The sequence below is a fragment of the Capsella rubella genome, unplaced genomic scaffold (assembly GCF_000375325.1).
Source record: "Capsella rubella cultivar Monte Gargano unplaced genomic scaffold, Caprub1_0 scaffold_2, whole genome shotgun sequence".
Lineage (NCBI taxonomy): Eukaryota > Viridiplantae > Streptophyta > Magnoliopsida > Brassicales > Brassicaceae > Capsella > Capsella rubella.
The window spans coordinates 8,094,565-8,115,615 of NW_006238922.1; the positions used below are offsets into that span (position 1 = coordinate 8,094,565).

A 21,051-nucleotide genomic window follows, 5' to 3' on the forward strand; every position below is an offset into this window, starting at 1 on the left:
TAATAAATTTTTAATCTATTCGTTTCAATATAAATTCGAGTCAAACAACAATAAATCTGTAAAAACTATAGGTATTATATATAGTCTTATCTTCGATAATTAAAGAAATAGAGTTTGAAGGAAAATTGATATTGTTGTTTGATAATCAATCTTCTGATTCAAAAAGAAAAGTCATACTTGTCGGGTCTGACCGGTCAACGCATGAAGTTAAATTTATATATTTTTTACTCTTTTTGATAGATGAAATAGTTTTATACATAAAAAGATTTTTTTTTCTTTCAACAAAAAAAAAATTCACTTTTTAATATTAATTTGTCGAAAACCCAAAGATTGAGAAAAGGATGTGAATACTTCCTATAGATTAAATCTCGATAAGCAAATATAATAAGGTTTTTTTCAGATATAATTCAACCATCTAAATAACAAAAATATAATTAATTTAAACTTTGGTTTATATGTTTGTTCGGTAAAATATTTCAAATTGTTTGATAGATAAAATATAAATTACAGAAAAATTCTTATTTGAAAAAAAATAAAATAAATTATGTGAGTTCAGAAGAAATTTTTGTTTGATGTTCACCATTCAAACCCTAATAATATCATCATTGATTCGTTACTTATTTTGTTGGAAGTTTATGAGTGGTAGTCAATAGTCATGATGTCTCTCTCTTTTTCTATCCTCTTCTTGATTGATGTGTTAGTGATAATCCTATTTATAGTAATATATTCTTTGTAAACAAATTATTATATTCAACGTAAAGTTTACGTGACACTAGACAAATTAAACTTATAACTCATGACGGTATTGGGACGACATATGTTGAATAATAATAACTCAGATTATGATGTGTAAAATAGTTGTATGACCACTTCAGATTATAAAAATAAGGAAACCATACACTATTATTTTAGGTCTGAAAATATATTCTAAAACTTTCCAAAAGTAGAAAATGTATTTTTCAAAATAGTAGATCTTGAAGATTAGTCAATAGCCATCAAATAAATCATATTGAGTATAGTAGCCGGCGACTTGAAATCATTCATATTGAGTAGGGTCGGTGATTTTTTTTAATATCAGTTTTATTAGTTATAGCTAATATTATTTTTGGGTTACAATATGTATAAAAAACTTATTAGACCAAAACATATTTATATCGACATATGAAGAAGAAAACCAAAATGAATACCTCAAAGAGTTATTTTAAATAATAAACTATTTGGAGAAATAATTTAAATAAAAATAAATTAATTAAAAGATTTAAAATTTGATTAAACTTTAAAATTGAGGAGGATATTAGCAAGATTAATTTGATTAAGTCATTTGATTAATTATGTAAATCTAGAAATTTATATGGGGCACATACCTCTGTTTAAACTCAAAAGATAATATAATTTAGTGTTATGCCATGTAATTAAGTATTAATTATTAAATTTCACCCAAAAAAAGTATTAATTATCAAATTAAAGTTTTGTCAATTATGATCTAACTAGGTATTATCTTGTGCTATATATCGAGATAAAAATAAAATATTTGGCTTCTGTTTCCTCCAAGTATCCTTAAGATAATCCTCTATCAAATCACCAATATGCCATGACATATGATCTTTACTTGACATATGATTTTTTTATTCCAGAGAGTGGCTTCTCCTATGCTTACTGTTGCGATTTTACACCCAATTTATGTTTGTCACCATCTCATGTAAATTTACGCAGCATAACATTCGCCAATAACCTCTTCCTAGCTAGAAGAAGTCATAGGTAAGACATTCCTCTTAGAAATATTAGTGCTTTAGAAACATGAGTAGACAAGACCTTATCTTGTACTTCTTGCACGTCTTTCATCATCAAATCATTTTGAACATTACCCAATCATCACATCCTAAGTGAAATGAATGGGTTGAGATCACACCTTAAGGAATGGTTTAGCGTGATAAAGAAGCTTAGGCCAAACTGTGTCTGCTTCCTTTTTAACATCTTTACCTCAACTTTCACCGTTCGCAGTCCAACTCCTAGCTGTTTGAACTTCCAGTCAACTAATATATGATATAATTAATGTCTGATTAGCAAAAGAAATTAAATAATAATATATAATAATAATAATATTAATATTTATAATAATGTATAAACTAATTCAAATTTTATTTTATAATTATTAACATTCCATAATTTACATTAACTTTAACAGTAAGCTAATCTTATACTTTGAACCATAAGATATGGTCAAAGGTTTATATTATTATATGGAAATAAATTACTTTTCAGAAGAAATTTTATCATAATATATAAACCTTTGACCATTTTTATATATATTACTTGAAAGTAATACCTTCGGAAAGTAATATATATAAAAATGGTCAAAGGTTTTTATATTATGATAAAAAAAAATTTTTGAAAGTAATTTATTTCCATATAATAATATAAACTTTTGACCATTTTTTATGGTTCAAAGTATATAGATGTGTGTGTGTGGATGTATGTTGTAATATCATTTTGAGTTATTAATTTATTATTTACAAAGCAAAACACCACAATGTTTCCGCGGTTGACATTAATCTTCTTTATATCTTTCTTTGTAATTCATTCCCTTCATGTATCAGCAAAGACATGGTGTGTGTCTGATCCATCGGCATCCGAAGCACAACTACAAGTTAACCTAGATTGGTTATGTGGTAACCTTGATTGTGGAATAGTCAAGTCTGGTGGATCTTGCTACGAACCAAATACTGTTGCTAGCCATGCATCTTATATGATGAATGTATACTATCAGTTAAACGGAGCCACTAAAGAGGCATGTTATTTCACTCTTTCTGGTCGAATCATTGAGAGTAATCCAAGTTATGGGGGTTGTGTGTATATTTAGAATACATGGTTTTGTAAACGATTTTGTACTCTTATGAATAATACAATTATGTGGAATCAAAATTAGTTTTAAACATTATGTAAGGTTAATAAAAAATGAAAGTTAATTTTCGTTCATTTTTAACATATTAAGTTTTGCTATATAAAAAATAGGGTCATATATTAAGTATTTTATCGTGATGATTTGGTCTATTCAATATTTTTGTGATTTTTCTCATACAACTATTTAAAGCTCATAGTCAAAATATTCAAATGAATGTAACTTGTGTGCTACATGGTTACATAACATTTAAAGTGGGGGAATTTCAAAAATACTCCTTTTCATATACATATTCTTAAAAATATCTCAATTTCAAACTTTATAAAAAAACACTAAAAAGCCTGAAATTTATCCAAATTTGTGTGTAATCTTATAAATATATACACAAATTACCTTTTTATGTGTATAAGATTTTATATATATTTCACAAATAGCGTAAAAATAACTTTTAAAAACTTTTTAAAAACCTTATAAACCAGTTTAAAACTCTTATAAAACTTATAAAAATGATTTAAAACAATTTAAAATATTTTAAAATATTTGTATCAAATCTCCTAGTAGTAATTATTATATAGAAGTACATTATGAACTATATAAAACTTTATAATTTTTTATATTTAAACAGATGTATTTTGAAAACAGATAGATAAAGAGGATAGTTTTAAAAAGGGGTAAACTAAATGCGATATTTCTCAAAAATTGTCATATTTAGAGTCACTAAAACACTATAAAAATCACAAACCAATAACACCCTTTTATATTTTCATACACTATTAACATTCCATAATTTACATTGACTTTAATAGTAAGCTAATCTTATATTTCCAAACATAAACTACCATAAACTGGTCAACGTACTTTAAATAAAGTATGAATATTATGAAAATAAATTAACTTTAGAAGAAATTTTATCCTAAGTATATATATTACAGTACCATTTGAGTTATCATTTACAAAGCAAAACACCACAATGTTTTAACGGTTGACAGTAATCTTTTTTCTATCTTTCCTTGCAACCCACTCCCTTCATGTCTCAGCAAGGACATAGTTTATAAAAATATATTTTTAATTATTTTATAAATTATTATTTATCATATTGTATATATATGTACATGTATGTTGCAATGTCAATGTTTCCGCTGTTGACAATAATCTTCTTTCTATCTTTCTTTGTAATTCATTCCCAAAATTCTCATATTTAAAGTCATTAAAACACTATAAAAATCACAAACCAATAACACCCGTTTATATTTTCATACACTATTAACATTCCATAATTTACATTGACTTTAATAGTAAGCTAATCTTATATTTCCAAACATAAACTACCATAAACTGGTCAACAAACTTTAAATAAAGTACGAATATTGTGAAAATAAATTAACCCTAGAAGAAATTTTATCATATATATATATATATATATATATATTGCAATGCCATTTGAGTTATCATTCACAAAGCAAAACACCACAATGTTTCAGCGGTTGACAGTAATCTTCATTCTATCTTTCCTTGCATCCCACTCCCTTCATGTCTCAGCAAGGACATGGTGTGTGGCTGATCCATCGGCAAGTGATGCACAATTGCAAACTAACCTTGATTACTTATGTGGTATATTACCTGAAGCGTATTGTGTCATAATCGGGCCTGGAGGACCTTGCTATGAGCCAAATACTGTTGCTAACCATGCATCAGTTATGATGAATGAATACTACAAGTTAAACGGGGCCACTGAAAAGGCCTGTGATTTCAATCATTCTGGTCGAATCGTTGATACTAATCCAAGTTATGGTGGTTGTTCGTTTACATAGTTTGGTAAATTATTTTGTATTTTTCTTATGAATAATACATTTATGTGAAATCACAATTGTTTTAAAAGATTATATAAGGTTAATAAAATTTGTCCAAAAAAATGTAATGTTAATTATATTTTTATTTTGAGATCGTGGGTATGAAAATAACAAAAATTTATTTTTTGGGATTTAAATAAGAATTGTTAATTAGGGGGTGTTATTGGATGGAGAATTTTAAGGGATTTTAATTACCGGTGGATTTTAAAGTTTAATAGCATTTAAATACAATTAAGATGGATTTTGTGTGAAAGAGATGAAATACTTTGAAAATTGTTAGGATTGTGTTTGTACGTGTTTTATATGTAAAATACATTAAAATCTTAAATGAAACAAAATCCATTGAAAATTGAATAACGCTTGTTTTAAAGTATTTAAAAATACATCCAACAAATGTTAAATCCAATAACAGCAGATTTTATTGTGGTTTTTAAAATACATCATTAAATAACGCTAGATTTTGAAATACATCCAAATCAATTAATATACAAGGTTGAATAACACCCCTTTAGTATATGTATTTTTCTTCCAAAAAATAAGTTCATGTTTAAAGTCCAAAAAAAAATTAAACCAAGTATTTTTCGGACTTTTTCCCAATTATTTTAAAAGATTGTATATGGTTTATAAAATTTGTCCAAAAAAATGTAAGGTTAATAAAAATGTAAGTTAATTTTCATTTAGTTTTAGACATATATTAAGTTTTGCTATATAATAAAATAGGGTCTTATATTAAGTATTTTATCTTGATGATTGGGTCTCTTCGACATTTTTGTGATTTTCTTATACAGCTATTTCAAGCTCATAGTCAAAATATTCAAATGAATGTAACTTGTGTAGAAACGCTTACATTGCTACATTATGACAAATCATTTAAAGAGTTTACTAGGGAAGAAGAACTCATGCCATGCACAAACAGTTTTATGCTATTTTAAAAAAAACTTATAATTATATTAAAATTTGTCCCTTTTTAAATTTGTCGAATATTTATTATGTTTGAAGATTATATAGTAGCTGTGTTTGGTCTATAATATATTTTAGACACATATTAGAATTAACTAGTATTGGAATATCATTTGAGTCACTAAAGCTTCAAAATTAATTGGTCTGAATGTGTAATAGTGGCTGAAATTTAATTTATAATTATAAAAAACATTTTTATATATACTAAAATTTATATAAATACAATTATTTGTAAGCTATCTATATAAATATAGGAATATAAAAATAAATGACTTAAATCCCAATTTAATGTACATTTTAAAATAATCAAAGCATTTAATATAGAAATATTACGAAATACTAAAGTTGGTAATTTTAGAAGAATTATTATACATGTCTCTCATAACCCAAATGAAGTTTTTGACAATGTTATTTTCCCCATCTAATATCATTTATCAATAACACTAGTTGTATAAGCATAAAGTGAAGTTTTATTAGTTTAAAGGATAGGGGTGGATACAAAGACGCAAAAACAAAACAACAAAAGCCTAGAGGTCTGCAGTTCGAGTACTGTTTGGGACGAGACCATATTACCTGCTCTGGTCATATGGTCTCGGGCCTGAGTAGATGTATGAGTTTTGGCATAGAACCTCTTAGTTATTCAAAAAAAAAAAAAATGACACAACACCATTAGTACAATATATTTGGATCAGTTCTTGCGAAGCACGATGAGGTATTGCATTCCGGGTTTGGCATTCGTGAGACGAGACATCTCTTTGCGCGCCTTGATCTCGACAAGTTCAAAGGCCTTCCTCATGATCTCGGTTCCAAAATGTGCGGCAATGAAAGCTCCATAGAAGGCTTTGAAGGAGATTGCCAATGTTTTGGGCTGATCTAGTGGAAACTCATTCTTGGAGTGAATGATATCCTCGAAAGCTTCGATTGTGAACTTCCCATTCTCTTCAATGATTTGCCTTATCTCGCTTTGTTCCGCAAAGTAAATTGAGGTTCTGAATGTGTCCACCTTCTCTTGCTCAGTGAAACCCTTTTAAAAACCAAAAAAAAATTAATATAAAGAAGACTATATATATTAGTTAAGTACTTATGTAAATCACATGTTACATGTATATTGGTAATACTTTGAAGATGTTTCTTTATACCTGCTTAGCAAGATCACTAAGAGATTCTCCGATAAAATCCATTACTGTTCCTTTAGGGGTCTCAGACATCTTAACTCCGTCTCTTAGACATGATCCTAAAAGCAACATCAGTCCTCCGGGCACGAGCTCTTCAGCTCTAGCATCCAGTAATTTCTTGGTGTCGATGGAGTACTGATCAAGATACGCTTTCTTGACCACTTGGTTGAACCCGGTGCACTGCATGTCTTTGTTCCATAAGGGAGAGTCGCGGTCCATGATACCTTTGGGGATCTTGGACGTGAAATGGAACGCGTAACTCATGACTCCGATATGGAAACTCTCCTTAGGAAGAACACGGTCGAAGAAAGAACCAGGAACCCCGGCGCTATAGTATCTTCTCCCCGGTGGAAGTGTCTGGAAGAGAGTGTTGAAATCGTTGAGGGTAAAGTCGTTGAACAGGACTTGGAACTCGATGTTCTCAGCCGGGTTTTGTCCGGTTTCTTTACGGTACTTTTCTTCAACCGCATCTATTATGTTTTGGACTGCCACAAAAGTGTTAGGTCCACTAGCACATCCAAAGTCTGCTACATTGAACCGGTTCGAAATCAAATCCAGGCTGAGGTTCGATGAAATCGCCTCGGTCATCTTGTCCTTTGCCGCTTCTAGCAACGCTCTCTGTATAAATGGTAGTTTTTTAGATACTTACATCTCAAGAATTCAGAACCTAGCTATACACAAGGAATACAAACCTGATACGAAGACTGTTGGTTGTAACTCTCAGGACCATCTCCTCCAATCATGATCCAGTCTGGAGTTGTAGTCATGATGTCTCTCTTTTTTCTTCTTCACTTGTTTGATACTTTTGTTTGTGATGAGAGTAGTGATAATCCATGGACGTCTCTATGCTTATTTATAGTAATAGTACTTTTGCTTCAAGAGCAATGAAAAATAAATTAATATTGTGTATATATGAAGTTTGTGTAATAGGCTAAAGAGCATTTTATTATAAAACTTGGATTCGTTGAACCTAAGTAGCGAGTCAAATAACCAATTAAGATTTTAGCATATATTAGTATACAATTGTTATGTTGTTTTAAAATTTGCTATTTTAAATTCTTGGAAACTGACGATGTTTAGTTTAAGTTTGAAATGTTCGTAATTGTAGGAAGAGAACAACTTCAAAAGAATTTAGCTCGTAGACAAACTATAAGGCAAGGAATAAATTCTTTACATTTATAAGTTGTAAAAGGAAATTTTTGATTTATATAGTATCTGTTCTAAAACATATTTGTAGGTTTTAATTGGTAATTTCGTATCTATGTGAAACAGAGAATACCGCTTTTATAATTACCGATCACAAATGTGATATCAAAAAATTACTTAACCATAACATTACTTTCAATTTTTTATACTGTTTTGATACTTTTTTATTACAGTTTTACAATATTTTGAACTCTTAAAAAACTCGATAATATTAGTGGTTGAGACATATTATGTATACATGAATTTTTTTTTTTTCTTTTCTTTACTGTACTAAATAGGATTGGTCTACTCTGAAATGATTTTTCTAACTTGTCACTTATTGTTCATATTATTAAATTCTAAAGCTATTTATTTAGCCTCACTAAATCTAAGCTTTGTAAAGCTATTCTTGCCGCAACTTGTCAAGTTTGTAAACAATTGTCCTCCTAATTGGCTCATTTGAGCTAATCTTATATTTATGATGATAAAAAAAAAAAAATCTAAGCTTTCAAAAATTTATTATGCAAACATTGTTTTCCCACATTGGAAGCCAATAATTTTTAATCAATCTGTAAATAAAATAAATCGGAAAAAAATATTCTAAAATTAATCTATTCGATTTGTTGTCAAAAAAAAAAAAGAAGAAAAAATATTTAACTTCTTTATCTGAAAGTTTCAAAATATTTATTGAAAGTTTGACTCTACTATATAAAAGAGTTTGCAAGTTTGATTCCATTATATAAAAAGTTAGGAATCGATAAGTTAAGAAATTTCAGAGTCTCCAATTTCTAATTGCTTATAAATAACTAATAGTTTCTAAGTTAGCTATAAGCTGTACGAGGTTTATTTTATAATGTCCCTTTGCTAAGTGATAAGTGACGTTAACTAAACAAAGAGTAATATTTATTAACTCCAATTTTGTTTATAATTATTCTTATGAAACACATATACTGTATGTACTTATGTAAAAAGAAAGTTGAACGCATAGTTATGGACAAAAGAAAATCTTATAAAATAAAATAAAAACAAATAAGTTGAGTTTGTAATTTCGTCTACCTTTAAAATTTATTTTAACTTCATCTACTATACCTTTTAGTATTTTTTTTCCCTCACGACTTTTTCTCCTCTGTTCTTCATCATTGTAGTCAAAGATATTGTTTCTTAAACATTATTTAATTTGTAATTACTCAACCTATGATTAATTTATAGTTCAAAACGATCAGAAAATTAATTGTTAACAAAAAAGTTCAAAGATTTGAACACGAAAAGCAACGTGAAAAACATGGGTCAAAAAAGAATGAGAAAGCAAAGTTAGTTTTCAAATCTTTGAATAATTCTTTCTTGAGATATGTTAAAAAAATCAATATTTAGTAATTACTATAAGAAAAAAGCATTTTTCTATAAGTAGAAAAGTAAGAAATCATAGGATATATGTCGTTCCAACAGTTTTTATAACAAAATTTGGTCCTACGAAAAATGTTTATAGCAAAATTCATATGAAATTCTGTAGAACCATAAAATGGAGATTTTATACATTTTTCTATCAATAATTTCATGTAAAAAATATGTTTTTACCAAAACTCGCCTACAACTTTTTTTATCAGTTTCTTACAAGATTCCTACAAATTTCATTAAAAATAATTAATTTATTTGTGGTGAAATTGGTTGGTGAGAATGACGAGTGTGATTGAATTGGTGATGAGAAAGAGGAAACAATGGCTAACTGTGACAAATAAAAAGCTCTACTTAGGGGAACAATATGTCTTTCAACCACATGCCTCTGGTCTAATGATTTGCAGAATGTCATGAGAAGACTTAACCAGCATGGTCTTCTTACATTTTTTTTCCTTGTATGGAAATAGAATTGAGGTATATCCAAGAAGGTTGAGGACAAAGATGATGAAAGTGTGTTCCTAATCAAATAAGACAATTTTTCAAAATCGATTATTTCTTAAAAAATCGTGGATCATGATCAATTTGAACGTTTAGTAAATGTTTTAAAATGTATATGGTCAAATGTTTGGATTGGCATGAAAACATCAAAGCAATGTATGCTTCATTTGTGAAAATCTTGGTATCAATCTCAAATTTTGTACTTCCTAGTTCCTACAACAGTTCTTCACCTCTTTGAAGACATATAATATTATTGTGAATAATATTTTAGAATTTTTGATTAACGAAAAATTTATGTCTATTAAAAATAGAAATCTTTTTTTGGGATCAGTTTTAGCTTGATAATTTTTTTTATTTAGATCTAACAAAAGAGTTTAGTATAAATAGGCAATATATGTATATATATATGTAATTGCTTTTTCTTTTTTTGCATGGCGTCACTTTGGACACACGTTATTTTTATACGCTATCGTTAAGATAATGTCATTATGTTCTTTTTTTGTCGAACGTCACTTACCAAGATATCCATATGCCATAATGAAAAAGCATGTAAAAAAGTAGTATATAACTAAGTAAGTAATATATCATTCTGACAAAACAAAAAAAGCTACCAAAAATTATGGATTAAGGAAAGTATAAGTATTTTAAAGCCTATATATAAGAAACAAAAATGAATAAAATGATGATATCTTAAACTAAATAACATTGAGTTTGTTTGAGTTGAGCAACACAAATGATTTATCAAGTTAGATAAAGTACAAAATATTTTTATATAGACAACGACTAGCGCTGTATTTGTTTTACTTTGAATATATATGGTTGATTAATGGTATTATTTAATCTTTAATATGCTTTTTGTTCAATGGTTGAATGATTTATTTATTTTTGGATATAGAGATAAGAGATCGAATCACTTTATTATAGTGGTCATGCATGACTAATCTCTAATCATTCAGCAACTAATTAAATTAAGCTTAGCTTTCGATCAGTCATTGCGGACTAATCTGGATTTGTTATTTTGTATATTAAATTGAAAATAACTTTTTTAATTTGTAGGAATATATAATCCATGTTTTTTTTTGTTTGACATTTTTTTTACAATCCTGTCCTTTTCCATGCTTAAGATTACAATATTGTCTTTTATCTTGTCCTTTATCTTGTCTTTTATCTTGTCTTTCAAAATTTCAGAACTAATATATTTGCGGACTAATCCATGTTTTCTTTTACAATCTTGTCCTTTATCCCAAAAAAATATATACTATACAAAATTAGAAATAATATATACAGCATAAATAGGAATTGATTATATATATAAAAATAACAAAATACACCGTATATATTAGTTCTGAAATTTTGAATCCATAAATTTAAAACATAAATTGTCCACTTGATTTTTGAAGTTTCAAGGAAGAATCAAGATTAGCATTGGAGAATCAAGGTCTAGTTGCTTCCTCAAGGAAGAATCAAACCAATAGAAGTTCAAATCACCATGAGACGTAACAAGAGAAGCATCATATATAATACTAATATAACAGATAAAATGTAAAATGTAACAAGAGAAGCATCATATATAATACTAATATAACAGATAAAATGTAAAATGTAACAAAAGAAGCATCATATATAATACATCATATAAAATGTAAAAATATAATTATTAAAAAGTTACAAAATTTAAAAGTTTAATGTAAAAATTTTAAACGATAATTATAAGAAGGCAGGAAATATCCCGGCGACTCCTTTAGCTTTGAAAAATGATGAATAGATGGATTGAAATCTTCGATTATTTGTGATTTATAATATTTTTCTCATGAGAACATTGGGTATAAGTTTAATATATATATATATATATACTGTTTTTATTTTAATGAAATGTTTATTCTTAGAAAAATATATAATTAAGATTAGCCAAGAGTCTGAATAATTTGTCACTGGGTAGTAACAGTTTTATTAAATAAACTTGCGAAAAGAAAATTACAAGTGGTATACCAATAGTTGATGCATGAATTTTATTGACTAACACTGTTACACTCATTAATATAAGTTTTAACATTTTTATTCTTACAAGTTTTATTGACTAACACTGTTACACTCATTAATATAAGTTTTAGTTAAATTGCATTAGTTGATGCATGAATTTTACCAATATTCGTTGTATGTATGTAAGCCTGTAATAAAGATTTTCACAACAGTACTATTGTTTATATTTGGATCATAATCGTGTTGCATAGTATTGGCCGTTTTTTCAATGCTGATAAGCTTCCATCCAGACGGATCCAAGTGACCGTACCAGTCTACTTTTGCCTCACAAAGATCGTATTGATGCTTTTCTTTATCGCTATGTGTTTCAAACTGTTATCTACACAATATATGGAGAAAACGTAATGGACGCGGCCTACATGGAGTAACTTCTCATACGACTGCAACAATCATAAGATGGGTCGATAAGCAAGTTAAAAATCAGCTACAAGCGATTCGAAGATTGGGTGATAGAAGATACAATGACGGGTTTCAAAGATGGCTTCAAGCACATTCATAATCATTTGATCATTTGATTTCGTTGTTTTTTTAAGTTTTAAGCCTTGTATTTTTTTTTTTTTCAAAAGAACGTTGCACTTGTTGTAAAATTGTAAATTTTTCTTTTTTAATATAATTTAACATTAAATTTAGAAGAAAAAAAACCTGCAAAATTCAACAAATATATATATAAAGAAAGAAGATAATATGAAGGTTACCTTTAAGGCAACTTGATCGAGATACGACTAATAGATGCAACTTGATCAAAGTTGGAGAATAAACGAAAAGATTCAACATGGACCAATCTAATACATAAGCTAAGATGGCTGGTGGATTTTCTCTTTATCAAGAGTCTACTTGTTTAAGGTTGGTTTTTTTCTTATATACAAGGAAATCAATACTATAGGAGTCCCCCCTCACTAAGATTTGGGTGTCATTTTATTTAAGGATTCACTATATATATATCTTTTTATAGAACCAAAACTTTAACATAGGATATATACATTTAAAGATAATTAAAAGTGTAGCCATCGTGTCTTTCTTTCCAAAGCCACTTCTTTAATCACCTTGTGCGTGGGTTCGAGTTTTCAGTTTTCAATCTTATTAAAAAATACTTCGAAATTTTATATATCTTTGCATATATCCAGGGGCGGACCCACATAGAAGAAAGTAGGGGCAGTTGCACCCAGCAACCTATTAAAAACTAAAAATTTTACATTAAAATTAAAGTTATTAGTGTCAAAATGGTTAAAGTGCCTCTATATAGTGTTTGAGATCATGGGTTCAAGCCTCATCTGCTACCTTATTGATGCATATATCATAATGTTTTCTCTTATACATTTACCTTCAAAAGCATTTATCTGTCTATACTACGTCTTTCTAGCATTTCCTAGTAGTATATATAATAAACAGCACTGAAAGAGATGTATATAGAAACAGAAAATGGCAAATTAATATTAAAATTTTAAATATAGATACAGTTTTTGAACTAGTTTTTGGTTTTTGATTTTGCCATTTTCTGTTTCTATAAAAATATATTTAATGGTATAAACCATATACAGTATAATGGAAGACTCAGGTTGTTTTTATCTTTAATGGTATAAACCATATACAGTATAATTATTGTGGAGGAAATAACATAAAATAGAATGTTTGTAAACACAATTGAAATAATTACATCATAGGATCCGGGTTCACCAGCTACTATATAAACCCTATGGAGATACGTTTTAATTTCTCTCAAAAAGATTTTTCTTTTTTTGGGTTGCATGGTGCATAAAAAAAGTAAACGCATTTCATCTAAATAATATAAGAGCAAAGTAATTAATTAAATAGGAGGGGAGCGAGAGATCTATAAAACTTGTTCTATAAATAGAGGTGCATGAGACAGTAGTTTATCATCACATCCAAACCCAAAGCAACACAAAGAAAATATTTGCTCTCTCTACTCTACAGTTTCATATACAATTGTGTCTGTAGTAATTAATCCAAAAAAGATGGCAATTATCAAGGACAAACACATAACATTCTCATTGGTCTTGTTGTGTCTCATTGTGGTGTCTCCAATGGCTATGGCTCAGTTGCCTAATTTTCTCAATCTTCCCATTGTCACTGGGGTTTTATCTTGCACTGTCAATGGCGCCCCTCTCAATGGCACTTCTACCACTCCAGCTTTCGCTAGTAAGTTTACCATTCCTAGACCACCATTATCGATGGTATCTTATCCATATATATCTTAGCTTAAGATTTGGCTAAGATACTACAAATAATGTTGTTCTTACGTATATATACGTACGGACTAATTAGATGATAGATAGATTCACATGCATAACTATAAAATTATTTTATGTGAATATTATAATATCTTTGTTGACATGCACATGCATGCATGCACCTATTACCTATAATATACTTAATCTAATGCTGTAAACAAATGAATTAGATGCGATCGTCCAGCTCCAGTGCGGAAGCCAAAACACAGTCGTATCGGAAACGACTACTAACGTTGCCGGAGTATTCACGCTTTCTACAAACGCACTTTCGATTCCGCAACTCCTCAGCGGTTGTCGTGTCGTCGTCCCAACCCCTCGGGCTAGCTGCAACGCCACCCTCCCTTCCGTCGGACAACTCATCTCCCCGTTAATGGTCGTCGGCAGCCTCGTCTCCGGCATCTTCAGCATAGTCCCTCTCGTCCCAAGTGGCTTTGTCCCCACAATTTAACTGATTCCAAACCTAAGCTAAACAATATACTTTATGTTCGGTTACCCTTGTGCTTTGTGTTTTGTGTCATGACCATCTCTACGTTTGTTTGCGTATGCATATGCATGCATGCATCAATAAGGTCAAGTTTATGTACTCTCTAGTCTTTAAAATAAAAGCTATTGTAACTTCTGTTTCCAGGTCAATTGCATGTATAATGCTATAATGAAATGTAACAAATAATTAATTTCCCTTTATTTCTATATAATTATCATTATCGTCGAATAATAATATCTTTAAAGATAATTAGAAATTTGTTATTAGTTGCATGAGAACATATATATAATTTTCCTTTTTTTTTTTTTTTTGGGCATCGAGTATCATATTTAAGTAGAAATATTTTTTTTTCTGGCAACTTCATCAAACCGACGTTAACTAGAAAGAAAAAAAAATTCATAATAAATATCCAGAGTTCTTAGACCAAAGAAATGTCTCTTAACTAAGAGACTTGTCTTAAGAGCCATTTTTTTTGTTTTTTTTTTTAGTTTAAGAGCCACTAAAAACTCACCAATAATGGTGGTCTAATTAAGGATTTAGCGGCCGACATCTATCTTCCATTGCTATTTTGCGGAGAAAAGCGAGTTGAGGCAAATCATAGAAGAGAATGGGAAGTTCACAATTGTGGCTTTGGAAGATATTATTTACCCAAACGCGGAGAGCTTCCTTTAGACCCCAAGTTGCTGGTTGTTTCCCATTAGGGCTGCCTTTTGGATAATACTTCTCTACATATTTTGGAGCTGAAGCTATTGATATATAAAGCCTTAACTCTCGTTGACGCCAAGGCCAACCAAGAGTTTTCTCGACTCCAGAACGCCAAACTCGGAATGCAGTACATGATCGTGCTTCGCAAGAACTAAGATATATGCATGAAAGTAAAAGGAAGAAATCGTGCGCGTGAGATCCACTCGCGGCGATTTCTTTCTCCCTTCTCTTTCTTCTTCTGAGCACAACTTCTTGCTTTTCCGATGGGTCCTCCGTCGATTCCGGCGACGATGAAGACTCTATGGCTCATGGTTCTTCAACTACGCAATCTGCTGCATCTTCTAAGCTTCACAAACGAATCAAAATCAAGGGAGAAGCGAAGAGGGATAGCTTCGGCGAGACACCGTCGATGACTCCACCGGGGGTGTAGCGCCGCAGAATGGAAGAGGAAGTTTTCACGGCGAAGCATGAGAGAGAAGACGGTTAGGTCTGGAACCGGAGATCCTGGAGGCTTCATTAGGCCGCCGCTTGATGGGGGAGGTTGACTCCGGTCGGGTGGAGCTAAGCCACTGTTGACGGTTCCTAGATCTACTCCCTACCGCCTTTCAATCTCACGTCGGAGCTTGAAGCTTTCTCGACACCAACAGCTCGGTTTCTTCCTCTTCCTCAAAGTTTTTCTACGGTGGCGGAGAGGCAAACGGATCTTGGATCACCTCCTCCGTTCGATCCGCGTCGTCCAGGTACACCGGAGGTCCGGTCGGTGTGCATCCGCAGTTGTGGATGGCGGCTGCGACGCGTTTTGCGTTGTAGATTAGGGTTTCTGTGGGTACCGGTTAATTTTGGTACTCCGAAACCGGATCGGTTTTGTTTTAGTTTGGTTTAGTTTGGTTAGATGTCAGATTGGGTCCTATGGGGTTATTGTATGGGCGTATTCCGGAAATATGTAAGCCCATTGGGCATTATTATTTAAATTGCAAGCCTTTTTCAAAAAAAAAAAAAAAGAAAGAACTAAGATATATAATGTGAATCTTTGTTTCATCCATTGTTGTTTCTCTTTTTTCTTTTGGTGCTTTGTTGTCTTCTTCTTGTTGTCGTAGCGTCTTTGTATTCTCCCCAATCCCACACAGAAGAACAAATTGTATAATGTTATTTTTTTTTTGAACCCCAACAAATTATAACGTTTAAACTGCTTAATGAATTCGATCGGGTGTGATGATTTTTTTTTTCTCTTATTTATTTTTGTATTAAACCCTAGCTAAGATACTTTGTGCCATCACCAGATTCTCAAATTCAGGGGAAAATGAATAAATTTTTAAAACTGGTCTTTTTCCTAAATTTTCACATCTAGATCCCTAGATCTACTTGATGGCAACAACAAAAAAAAACATAGATCTACTGTTAAATGATACATGATGATAACATGATGATGAGCTTGATCTGATCCTTCAGATATCTTAAACCCTAGTGTTTAACATGCACATCGTCCCTAATTTATGCAAAATCTTTCGAAGGTTTGAGATGCACTAGCTAATATATGATTTTGTTTGTAAGGCACAGACGAATCATTTGACCATTCATGTCTTATAGCATGCATCTAATTCAATCATCCCCCATGATTGGTTTATACTTCTCTTCTAATACCTTCTTCATCCTCTTATATGTTGGCACATCCCTCTGCTAGAGAACAAGTTTTTTTTTATACATTGAATCGTGTAACAACAAACTTCAGATCAATTTGACATTAAATCTAACATTTATTCTACCATGCATCAATTTTAGACTTTGAAAGCTCATGTAAACCCCACCAACCATTAGTACAATATTACAAGTCAAGTCCCAACAAGTGTTCCTTTTTGGACTCCTTTCCCAAAAACAATATACTAATGAAAGTTAATTAGTGTTTTTATGTCGTTTTTCTCTTCTTTTTATAGACACTCATTTACTTAATACCCCTATAATAAATTGATAATCATTTGTAACAGGATTAGATTATAATATTATCACAATTATCTATGAAGCAGAAAAAAAAACATATATACCTGAATCAATTATGAATTTACCATTTTTGGGACCAAGTTTCTGATTTTGCCATTTTTGATAAAATCTTATGGATTTGCCATTTTTAAGTTAGAAAAATGTGATTAAACACTCATTTTACTCGTTATGTTTGGATTTAGTCGATGTTAATTGTCTTTATGATTTTGTATTTATTATAAGTACGTTTTTAGCAAAAATAAAAATGAACACTTTTAAAACTTCAAAATGGCAAATCCATAAGATTTTAGCTAAATGGCATATTCGTAAAGTTTGCCCTAAAAATGACAAAATCCGTAAGAATCCGTATACATATACGTTTCTTGCGAAACACAATGAAATATTAATGAGAATTTTTGAGAAATATTAATTCTATTTTAAACATTCCAAATGCGAAGAAGTTCTTTCTATGCTTTGTTCTAGGATATATGACTTCGAAGATTATTCTCATAGCTCTGCTCCTTACAAGGCCTTGAAAGAAACGACAAAGGCATTGGTGCTAGTGGACACATTCTGTCAACACAAAAGACATCAAATTATAATACTTACCACAACCCAATTCCAATATTACTGTAAACCCATATAGCATGGCTACAACAAGTTACTATAAATGCGTAAATATATGTCATGAGTTTGTCACAAATATCAATCGATATTGCCTATGAGCACTTCGTCACTACACGATGCACGTGGCTATATATACATTCCAAAGGTTGGGAACAGAAGCTTCTTGATATATATAACAATACACGTTACCAATATAAAGCAGACACAAATTGTCCTGATTAAAGGTGGCTAACTAGTAAAAGCATGTGGACACTGCATTTCAAACCATAGGTCCTACTACGTCAAATTATTCTAAATTGGCGTTTTGGTATTTTATTAATTATATTATACTTCTTTACCTTAATCTACTAGATGATATCTCACTCTATATGCGATGATATCAAAAAAATAAAAATAAACATAGATTTCATTGATAAAAACATAGATTTCATTATAACATGTAAGAAGATTATTATTACATGTTAATTAGCTATTACATTGTTCATTATACTGTTGAAAACCTTTAATATACCAAAAAAAAATATAAATGTTTATTCCAAAAAATAGATTTTAATTATGTTTCTTGAAGCAAATGATTGACTAAACATATATTTTTAAAAGACCTCCTTATCTTTATTTTTAATCTTATCTACAAAAACTGATGTTATGAAGATTTTATTAAAATCTTGAAACGCATTCTAATGATGTTAATAAACTTTGATGTTTGGAATTTGATTTAGTAGGTGAAATGGTTGTTTGGCAACATGTATAGTAGAAATTTACTATTTAGTAAATAAATTTCGTCTACCAAAATACCTTTACCCTATTTTTCAAACGATTAGATTTCTTAAGATTCTCTCCAATGACATTGTATAATTAGATCAAATTTTACTTTCAAGATCTTCCTTTTAGTATATATGAATAAAAATATTGAAGTGGTAATTTTTGAAATTAGAAGCAAAACTAGAGTTGTCCTCCATGTGAGACTATATAAAATATTAAATTAAATACATGCATCTAGATTTGTTAATATTTAGAAACTTCCAATGAATTTATGAGAAATATTAAATTAAATACATGCATCTAGATCTAATCTTCATTTTATTTATTTAATCGTTCATCTCTAAAAAAAAAATTAACATTCGGTTTTATCTTTTTCTCATCAAAATTAATATTTACCTTTCATTCTTTTTTTGCAAAAAGACAAGATATAGATTAAGATTAGTTTTGTTTAAAATGACAACTAATGTTACTACATGTAAATGACATAAGTAGTAAAGACATAAAGAAGACGAACGACCAAAATAAAAAAAGAGTCCACCATAGACAAACCCATATAAAATTTATTCAAGCTTCAACACATTTTCTTCCTTACACCACCAACTTTGTATATAGTACTCTAAACGTTTTCATATCATTCGTCTAAGGTACCTGATTATTCTATTTAATTTATTCATGCCACTAAAATTCTACTTCAAAATATATATATTTCTAGTAGCATATTCAACAAAATGATTCAAAATCGTCACAGTTCTCAATTCTCACCAACACCAACTAACCAATGCAAATGTAGTATATAAACAAGCATTGAGATGTATCACAGTTCTCACCACCAACTAAAGTATCAAACAAGTAAATAGAAAAGTGTGAAGAAGAAAGATAATGTCTCCTACTCCAGAATGGGTCATGGTTGGAGGAGAAGGTTCTGAGAGTTACAAGAAGCATTCCTCATATCAGGTTTATATATAGTTTAAGTGATTCTTGAATTCCAAGCTCTAGATTCTTAAGATGTGTTTCAACAGTCTTTTCTTTGATACGGCTTTTTATAGAGAGCGTTGGTGGAAGCAGCAAATGAAAAGATAAGCGAGGCGATCTCAGCGAACCTTATTCTTGATTTGGTTTCGAATTGGGTTTGTGTAGCGGATTTTGGCTGTGCGAGTGGACCTAACACTTTTGTGGCAGTCCAAAGCGTTATAGATGCTGTGGAAAACAAATACCGTAGAGAAACCGGACAAAACCCCGGGGATAACATCGAGTTCCAAGTCCTCTTCAATGACTTAACCACTAACGATTTCAACACTCTCTTCAAGACACTTCCCTCGGAAAGGAGGTATTATAGCGCGGGTGTTCCTGGTTCTTTCTTCGACCGTGTTCTTCCTAAGCAAAGTTTTCACATAGGAGTCATGAATTACGCTTTTCAATTCATGTCGAAAATCCCCAAAGGGATCTTGGACCGCGACTCCACCATATGGAACAAAGATATACATTGCACCGGATTCAACAACAAGGTGAAGCAAGCATATCTTGATCAATACTCTGTCGACTCCAAAGCTATATTGGATGCACGAGCTGAAGAGCTCGTACCCGGGGGATTAATGTTGCTTTTAGGATCATGTCTAAAAGACGGTACCAAGATGTCAGAAACCTATAGAGGAATTGTCCTAGATTTAATCGGAGCTTCTCTAAATGATCTTGCTCATCAGGTATATTTTAACTTAACAAACTATTTACAATCACATAATTACTAACATTATCTTCTTTTTTTGTTTTTGTTTTTAAGGGTGTCATCGAGCAAGACAAAGTAGACTCGTTCAATATCACACTCTACATTGCAGAGGAAAGCGAGTTGAGACAAATCATAGAGGAGAATGGGAAGTTCACACTTGAGGGTTTTGAGGATATACTTCAGCCAAACAAAGAGTCATCAGAACCAAAGATCTTTGCTGCCTCAGCTAAAGCTGCCTTAGGTGGTATCTTAACCGCACATTTTGGAGAGGAAGGCATGATAAAAGCCTTTGAGCTCGTCGAGGCCAAGGCTCACCAAAACTTTACTCGTATCGAGAATGCTAAATCTGGAATGCAGTACCTCATTGTACTTCGCAAGAACTGAGTGATGATACAAATACATTGTGAATCTTTGTTACTTTCTTCTAGTGCGATGTCTTCATCTTCTAGTTGTTGTGTGTATGTCTTATATATATATTTAGATTTTTAAAAAACGAAGAAAACCTAAGAAACTAACAAAACAATA

At 30.5% G+C, this 21,051-nt stretch overlaps 5 protein-coding genes across 5 annotated transcripts; 4 read left to right on the forward strand and 1 right to left on the reverse strand.

Annotated features, from left to right (window-relative positions):
* Nucleotides 1-2,530: 2,530 nt before the first annotated feature.
* LOC17894439 (glucan endo-1,3-beta-glucosidase) lies at nt 2,531-2,860 on the forward strand. Its single transcript, XM_006300907.1, has one exon. It carries the CDS (start codon nt 2,531-2,533, stop codon nt 2,858-2,860), a length of 330 nt encoding a protein of 109 aa, XP_006300969.1.
* Nucleotides 2,861-4,352: 1,492 nt separating this feature from the next.
* LOC17895714 (glucan endo-1,3-beta-D-glucosidase) lies at nt 4,353-4,840 on the forward strand. The gene has a single exon (XM_006300926.2). It carries the CDS (start codon nt 4,372-4,374, stop codon nt 4,708-4,710), a length of 339 nt encoding a protein of 112 aa, XP_006300988.1. The 5' UTR covers nt 4,353-4,371; the 3' UTR covers nt 4,711-4,840.
* A 1,321-nt stretch (nt 4,841-6,161) lies between these two features.
* On the reverse strand, nt 6,162-7,694 carry LOC17895813 (paraxanthine methyltransferase 1). Its single transcript, XM_006301261.2, has 3 exons — nt 7,577-7,694; nt 6,849-7,502; nt 6,162-6,733 (listed from the first exon to the last, which is right to left on the reverse strand). The coding sequence occupies exons 1-3, from the start codon at nt 7,649-7,651 to the stop codon at nt 6,398-6,400; spliced, it is 1,065 nt and encodes a 354-aa protein (XP_006301323.1). The 5' UTR covers nt 7,652-7,694; the 3' UTR covers nt 6,162-6,397.
* A 6,202-nt stretch (nt 7,695-13,896) lies between these two features.
* LOC17894924 lies at nt 13,897-14,935 on the forward strand. Its single transcript, XM_023788099.1, has 2 exons — nt 13,897-14,159; nt 14,422-14,935. The coding sequence occupies exons 1-2, from the start codon at nt 13,976-13,978 to the stop codon at nt 14,697-14,699; spliced, it is 462 nt and encodes a 153-aa protein (XP_023643867.1). The 5' UTR covers nt 13,897-13,975; the 3' UTR covers nt 14,700-14,935.
* A 4,717-nt stretch (nt 14,936-19,652) lies between these two features.
* On the forward strand, nt 19,653-20,974 carry LOC17896440 (paraxanthine methyltransferase 3). Its single transcript, XM_006301383.2, has 3 exons — nt 19,653-19,757; nt 19,850-20,503; nt 20,581-20,974. Exons 1-3 carry the CDS (start codon nt 19,683-19,685, stop codon nt 20,908-20,910), a joined length of 1,059 nt encoding a protein of 352 aa, XP_006301445.1. The 5' UTR covers nt 19,653-19,682; the 3' UTR covers nt 20,911-20,974.
* The last annotated feature ends 77 nt before the right edge of the window (nt 20,975-21,051 follow it).